The sequence below is a fragment of the Hoplias malabaricus genome, chromosome X2 (assembly GCF_029633855.1).
Source record: "Hoplias malabaricus isolate fHopMal1 chromosome X2, fHopMal1.hap1, whole genome shotgun sequence".
NCBI lineage: Eukaryota > Metazoa > Chordata > Actinopteri > Characiformes > Erythrinidae > Hoplias > Hoplias malabaricus.
This window is the reverse complement of record NC_089819.1, coordinates 46400891-46408772: the sequence shown is the minus strand read 5'-3', so window position 1 is coordinate 46408772 and position 7882 is coordinate 46400891. Positions and strand designations below refer to the sequence as shown.

At 39.2% G+C, this 7882-nt stretch overlaps 1 protein-coding gene across 1 annotated transcript; it reads right to left on the bottom strand.

The window, feature by feature from the left end:
* Positions 1 to 2673: 2673 nt before the first annotated feature.
* LOC136676253 (chymotrypsin B-like) lies at positions 2674 to 7490 on the bottom strand. Its single transcript, XM_066653111.1, has 7 exons — positions 7439 to 7490; positions 6486 to 6589; positions 5179 to 5258; positions 4746 to 4824; positions 4092 to 4272; positions 3156 to 3289; positions 2674 to 2885 (listed from the first exon to the last, which is right to left on the bottom strand). Exons 1-7 carry the CDS (start codon positions 7488 to 7490, stop codon positions 2724 to 2726), a joined length of 792 nt encoding a protein of 263 aa, XP_066509208.1. The 3' UTR covers positions 2674 to 2723.
* Positions 7491 to 7882: the final 392 nt, after the last annotated feature.

Here is a 7882-nt window from a genome sequence, read left to right as displayed (position 1 = left end):
ATTTACCTGTTACTGTTCGGATGTAAAGAGTATTCTGGGAAAAAGTATTTTCAAAAACAATTCATCTACACTACCTGTAACGGTAACTATCATTCACCTTCATTTTTAGAGATGGCTTCTTTACAGCTCCATGTCCTTTCAGACCCAGTTTGCTGAGTTGTCTTCTCACAGCACGCTGAAGGATAGTAACATAGCTTTAAAATCTATTTGTCTGTTGGGGTGGCCTTCTGTGTCTGCATCATTGTATAGTGTTCTATTGTCTTCATATCTTTTAATTGCTTTTTGAACTCTCCTGACTTGTACTAATGACAACACTGTGTGAAAACTTCACAAGCAAGTTTGATGAGAGAGGGGTACTGTCACTGATGAGGGAGGTGGATCTGGTGGTTAATAGGCTGGAGCAGTAGAGGGCTGACAGGTGGTCTCAGAGGGGTGTAAGAGCCAGAGGGTGATGTATAAGGGTGGTGTGAAAGAAGTCTCAACACAGCATCTTTTAAATTAGTTATCACGTGAAGAACAAAAGTAAGAAATACCACAGCGATAAAACTTACTGTACTTTTAAAGCCTTGTTAAATGTGCTAATAAAACTTTTTTGAACACTGCTGAACCAGATCTGTCATAGGTGGGACTGTCTTTGAAAAAACTGGGACATGCCCTAAGTGCTGTGGTCCTAGTGGAAACTTAGCCCTGGATAATATTCATTTTTCATACTAATTAAGATCAATGAGTGTATAAAATGGAAGTGGGGGGGGGCTTTATACCCATATGGTCAACACTTGACATTGAGCATGGTTAGAGCATCACGTTTTAAGCTCTTCTATAAAAATTAGTTGTGTATTCACTGCTGAAAGCACTATTCCACAAAAGTAATTACAATTAATTCATCATGTAACTACTCATAAGCCTCCTACTTCATCATAATTAGGACTATAGACTTCAATGAATGCTGATTATGATAATTGTTTTCTTTTTTTTATCTCTTCTTTTTAATGTAATACCAAATATCTTGCCCAGTCTTGCATGGTTGCCCGTACAAGCAAATTGAGCACACTTAGCCATGGAGTTATTCTGACTTTGCCCAAGTAATGACCACTCTTACCCTGTGGAGAACTAGAGAACCACCCACCACCTTTACACACCTCCCTAAAAACCTATAACCTCTGTCAACAGTTATGCAGTTTATAGAGCTGGCCATTACAAAAATAGCTCTAGAGCTGTGAGTCGAATTGGATTCTACTCATTCTGTCAAGAACATTCAATTCCAGCTTGGCTGGAGTCTAGCCATGAGCATGCATTGAGCAAGCACTGAAATAAAATGGCAGCAAGAGAAGATAGATGTTTTGGTAGTCAGCTTCACTCACCAGAAACTAATACCAGTGGATGGATTCATGGAAAGGCACTCAGAGCAAATTGCACCTTATTGTCTTCCGCAGTTCGATATATGTGCTTATGTACATTAAATAAAAGAGGATTGCATGCTTGGGGGCCTTGTTTTCTTGCCTAGTGTTCTGTTGTGTTCTGTATAATAATAGCTTCTAACAGGATCACAGAGGGATTTTAAGTGCCTCTCATATTGTACTATTTGAGTCATGCCATCTTTTCTGCCTCTCTTTCTACTATGCTTTGCTTCGGCGCAACAAGTGACCTACTCCACTCCATAGGCTACTTAAGGAGGATCAAGCCGTTGTCATGGAAATACCTGAAGCTTTTTTCTCTCTTGCTCAGAGCACTAGAAAAATCCCCAGGGCTAGGACTCTCTCCAGTAAAGAAAACCTGTCAATTTGCACTCAGATTATTACACACGCTGCTGCAGAAAAGACAAAGAGATGATCGCCTAGGAGCCACTACACTCAGAGGGTCTTTCTTCCCTTTCTTTGTCTCATGCTCATGCCCATAGGAACCCAACAGCAATAAGATTTTTTTTGTATAATATTTCTGTTTCTTTTGTAGTTGTTTCTCCTAGACAATAACAAGATCAGTCACAGAAAGTAGTCTTCTGATGCCCAGCTTTGTTCCCAGGAATCTCTTAAATATGTGACCATTTTGAATCCAACTTTAAGGACCTTCTCTGTACTGATGCTGTAAATAGGTGTTATCCTTTATTATCTAGGCCACAGATGTCTTCAGTTTCCTTTTAGTAGCTACTGTTTCTTGGTAATTCAAAAGAAATCATCATTAACTCCCCATCAATCAATAACTCTTGATCAGTAAAATGAGTCTAGGTTTCCAGGTCCTTCATGAGAAAGGTTTATTGGTGCCATTTGCTGCTTTTTTTTGGACTCTCACCAATAAGTGATTGAAATAAATCAGTTGCCTGTGGCTGAACACTATGTCTGGTGATTGTAACTCTTCTATTTAATGAAACCTATCATGCTGAGCTTAATTTACTGATCTCATTTGCCGGCGCTTGTCAGAGTCACCAGCAACAATCAGAAATGAGCTACATTTAGAGCATTTGCTGGACAGCATTAACAACTCAATGCTTCAACATCAAAACAAATGAATGGTTGATAGCAAAGGTAAATCATGTACGGTAGACCTTCAAACCCTGATACGTGGTGTAAGAGCTGAGCCACTAGTGCCCCCATCTGTCAGAAATCAGCCATTGAGCAACAGAGACCTTGTTTTTAGACCTTGATTGAAAAGAAAAGTAAGTTTTATTAGGTTGTGAAGAGTAGGCTGTTGTACAGTTTGAAGGGAAACAAAAGGAATTTTGTTGTGGTTTAGTTGGACGCCAGGGTCTGGTCCACCCAGGCACGGAGCTCAGTGACCCGAGCATATGCAGCAGGAGTGGTGGTGGAGCAAGTACTGCTGCCCCAGGACACGATGCCCACCAGAGTCCATACACTACCCTTCTGACACACCAGAGGACCACCAGAGTCACCCTGCAGAAAGAGGGGAAAAAAGAACGAATAAGAAATCAAAACTGACTGGAAATATGCACATTGCGCATCTATCGTTTCTGTAAGAAAGGGTCAGTGGTATGATAACAGTGCTATGTTATCTTTTTAATCTGTTGTGTAAACAGATTCATCCAGCCATTTTCTTTTTTTTTTTGTTAGAAAACCGTCTTTACCTTATTTTTTCATTTTCTGCATTTCTGTTATTAATAAATAATAACAGGACTAAGTAAAAGTCAGCTGCATGTTTCTCACCATGCAAGAAGAAGCTCCATCAGCCCCAGCGCAGATCATGACGTCACTGACGTTGCTTCCCCAGTGTTTCTTGCAGTCTTCGTTAGAGAGCAGAGGCAGAGCAGCCTGCTGCAGCTTATCAGGAGTAAACATAGCTAAGGAAAAGAGGAGACAAGAGCAGAAAAAAATGTTTTTCCTTTACATTTTACTTTATGTCCTTTTATAATTAGTGAACAATTGCACCCATTGTGAACACTACGTAGTATGCTCTGAAATAGCTGTACATCAGCTCAGCGTTATCATGCTCAGTGGCAAGAATCGACAGGTGGAGTTTAAATCCATCCGGAAGTGAGATGGGGAGAAATGATGGCACACCATTTATTCTATTATTAAACAGTGTTAATTGGTCAGGACAGACTTCATCTAGCCTCTTAGTGTCAGCGCAAAACTAAAGCAGGCATTTTTTTTCTTTTTACAAAATTAAATTGGGGAAAAGAGGGAATTGTATGATTTTGATTTCTGATTGATGAACGTTTGCTTAAATGCATGAGTGTATTTGCCAAGTATTTGTTAATACATTATGTTATTTTTTTTGCTAAATTATTATTTGTTTACAGTGGCTCAACAGGAGTAAACAGTCGTAGTAAATAGTAATAAATAGTAGTAATATTATTAATTAATAATAATGAGTACAAAATGGCTGCACAATGGTATTGGAATTATATTGCATCACATTTGTCTCTTGTGAGCTTAAAAAGTATCATTATTTGGCAAGAGATGTGTGAATTTACTGATGTATTTCTTTGTACTGCGGAGGAGCACAGTTTTTACATGTGTTACTAATCTCAAAGTTCTGCATGCATACATATTATTATATATTTTAATTTGTATTGCTTATCTGAAACAGCACATAAGTCTCATATTGGAGCTTCCCTACAGTAATGTGTTCAATCTCACCATTATGACGGGTCAGGCCCCATCCAGTGGTCACACATTTCATGCCTGGGGCGAACACATCACTGCTTTCAGCCAGACATACAGGGGAGACAGTGGTTTCGATAGAGGCAGGGGAGGCCAGCTTAATCAGAGCAATGTCATTGTTGATAGTGCTGGGGTTCCAGTTGGGATGCGTGAAAACCTGCATTGGATTTTTTTGATTTGTTCTGTCAGATATATTTATGATTCAGAAGAACATTGAATAAAAGAACAAAATCCAAAAAAAAGAAGCACCTTAAGCCATTTGACATTTATCATCTTAATAAGCTACATCAGCTTAAAATTGAGCTCTGTAGTTGAGAATTTAATTATAATTGGTCTTAAAGAGTTTTCAGCTTATTTACAGTGGTGTGACAGTCAGAGACCACCCTTGATGATTCAGTTTTCTGTGGAAACCACTAACAATGTGGGGAAAACATCACTCATACTCGTAATGCTGATATATTTAATCTGACACTGACATTAATCAGTTTTATATTACGACCATTTTAAGTGGAGATTTTATAAATGAATAGGGGGTCTACAAAAGATACTGGTTTAATGATAACATTGTTAATATTACCTATCCACTCTTTTCCTGAAGCAGATCTTTAGATTTTCTCTTTTAGTATTTACCTTGCTCACTCTCAGGGTCTGAATTTTCTCTCCACTCTTGCCTTTGTCATGCTCTCCAAGGATCACACGATGACTAGTTCTGTAAATATAACAGGTACAAGAACCATACCATTTTAAGCACACATAGGGCTTTCATTCATTTGGTTTTTCAGCCCAGACATCAAAAGTATTAAAAAAAATATATCCACTTTTAACTACTTTAAGGTGCCCTCATTGTGAAGACAAGTGTTCTACACACTCTCCATGGAGAAGAAGAAAAGCAATGTTGACTCTGTGCAGCCAATGGCCTAAAGCAACCCTGTTTAATGCCAAGTATAAATATAAGTGACGATGCTCAATGCCAATATATGTCAAATGCACACGTATGCGTGTGTGTGTGTGTCTGTGTGTGTGTGCGTGTGTGTGTGTATGTGTGTGTGCTTGTAAGTCATACCTGACATTGCAGTGGGCAGCCGTCACCACCCAGTTCTCATTGATCAGAGAAGCACCACAGAAGTGAAATCCAGTGAAATCCTGTAATTCATAAGTAGTGGTGTGATACGTGAAATCACGCATGGGCTGAGACCTTCACTTCCACAACTGAGGTAAATCTTATAAAGCAAAAACGTCTGGCAATGTCTCACAATGTACAGAGGTGTGCAGAGTTTTAGCACCCATGGTGTAATGTGCAAATAAATACACAAACTCTCAAGAGAACACACTGCATTAACACTATTTTGATTAACATACAGAGGTCAGCCAAAATATTAGAACTACAAAGGGCACCTATGTGTTAAGTGGAGATGATAAAATGCACAATGAGTTATAGAAACAAGGTGGCCATTTTAATGTTTTTTGCTGGTTGGTGTAAGATTAATTCTAGGGTTTGAGTTTGGTTTAGGTAACCCCAGGTTCTTAAGCAAGACGCCTAACATTAAAATAAATTATAATCATATTCACAGATAATGAATGAATGAATGGATGATAATCATATTTATTGCATGCGCTGTTTAGCTTTGTCTGTCAAATGTAGTAAATGAGGCGGCATGTTGGCGCTGCAGGTAGTGTCGCAATCATACAGATCCGGGGACCTGGAGGTTGTGGGTTCAAGTCCCACTCCTGGTGACAGTCTGTGAGGAGTTTGGTGTGTTCTCACAGTGTCTGCAATGGTTTCCTCTGGGTGCTCCGGTTTCCTCCCACGGCCCAAAAACACACGTTGGTAGGTGGATTGGCGACTCAAAAAGTGTCCGTAGGTGTGAGTGAATGTGTGAGTGTGAGTCGCCCTGTGAAGGACAGGCGCCCCCTCCATGGTGTGTTCCTGCCTTGTGCCCAATGATTCTAGGTAGGCTCCTGACCCACCGTGACCCTGAACTGGATAAGCGGTTACAGATAATGAATGAATGAATGTAGTAAATATAAATATATAATAAAATAAATAAAATTGTTGTGTTTACATCAAGGCATATTAAATAATTTTCCACAACATTAAACTAATCAAATGATAAAATTTACAAAATATTTAATTTTATTATTTATTAATAATAAAAATAATAATAATTCAATAAATTATTATTTATTTAATTTTTAAAAATTTCATTTGCTCTAAGGCGAGGATATCTCAACCTAATATTAAAACAGGGTGTTCAAACATTTTACATATATTTCTATCCCTAGCTTGCACTGACTTTTGACCAGTCCTGAGCAATGTTGATGTTACTATGAGTTGGAATGAAACTGAATGTCATTGCTTAAGCTTCAGACCTGCAGAGACACCTGCCACGGCCAAGAGTGAGGAACTGCCTCTTCACCGTTCACAATACGAGCATAGCCTGTCACCACAGGGGTGATAGCAGGTACCCCACAACCTAGAGAGAGAGAGAGAGAGAGAGAGAGAGAGAGAGAGAGAGAGGTTTATTCTGTTTGTCATGAAATGCTTATCAGAATCAGGCTTTGCTGGCCAAGAATATTTGTGAATACAATGTATGTGTCTAATTCCTCAACAGCTCACAGTGCACAGTAACATACAATCAGCATTTCAATGTAAAGCAGCACAGACACTATAACCTGAGTATTATCTCAAAAACACACATACATTTATTGTATTTGTAAATTGTGGGGACATTACATAGACTCTCATTTACTCTTTTATCATTCATTCATTCATTATCTGTAACCGCTTTTTCCAATTCAGAGTTGCGGTGGGTCCAGAGCCTACCTGGAATCATTGGGCGCAAGGCAGGAACACACCCTGGAGGGGGCGCCAGTCCTTCACAGGGCAACACACAAACATTCGCTCACACACTCACACCTACGGACACTTTCGAGTCGCCAATTCACTTACTAATCTGTGTTTTTGGACTGTGGGAGGAAACCGGAGCACCCGGAGGAAACCCACGCAGACACGGGGAGAACACACAAAAACTCCCTGGAGCTGTGTGACTGTGACACTATCTGCTGTGCCACCGTGCCGCCCATTTACTCTTTTACCAAACTTAAAAATTTTTCCCCACAAGCAAGTCGCAATATGAGTTTATAAAGTGTTGCTAAACATTTAGTCAAATAAAAAAATCAAATATTTCAATTCTGTTTTTTATTAAAATAAATAAATAAATAATAATAATAATAATACTGCTGCGGCTACTACTACTACTACTACTTCTACTACAAATAATAAAAACAGGTTATTCAAATGGTGGGCACATGAAATCACTCACCGTAGGCTGCGCTGACCAAGGCCAGGCAGGATACTAACCACAGGAAAGCCATGTCTGTGTATCTGACCACTAAGGAATGCAGTGGCCTTATTTAAGTCTTTTGCATAACCACACTCTTACCAATGCGCTGCTCTAAACCCAACACGTCACTCAGAATAGGAAATCCAGCGTCGGCTGTGTCTCACCTGTGGCTAGTCTCCTAATTCTCACCAATTTTCCTAACCGGTTCCCTCTTTTGGTCCAATATCAGACACTGACCTTCACTGAAATAAGCAGGCACATACAGCACTGTTTAAAATTTTGGGCACCAGAGATTTGAAAAGCTATTTATCTGAGCAGTAAGTGTTTATTTGCTAAAACAAACAAACAAACAAGCAACAAATAACACCCAGCATTAGAAATAACATTATTCCAATAAGGGTGATATTCTGTGTTTGAATTGTT

Bases quoted from the DNA above. Each gene is read 5' to 3' on its own strand.
- LOC136676253 (XM_066653111.1), bottom strand. From the start codon at position 7,490: ATGGCTTTCCTGTGGTTAGTATCCTGCCTGGCCTTGGTCAGCGCAGCC. The intron at 6,590-7,438 runs GTGAGTGATTTC...CTCTCTCTCTAG, and splicing joins CTTGGTCAGCGCAGCCTACG to GTTGTGGGGTACCTGCTATC. The intron at 3,290-4,091 runs GTGAGATTGAAC...TCTTTTCCTTAG, and splicing joins GGGCCTGACCCGTCATAATG to CTATGTTTACTCCTGATAAG.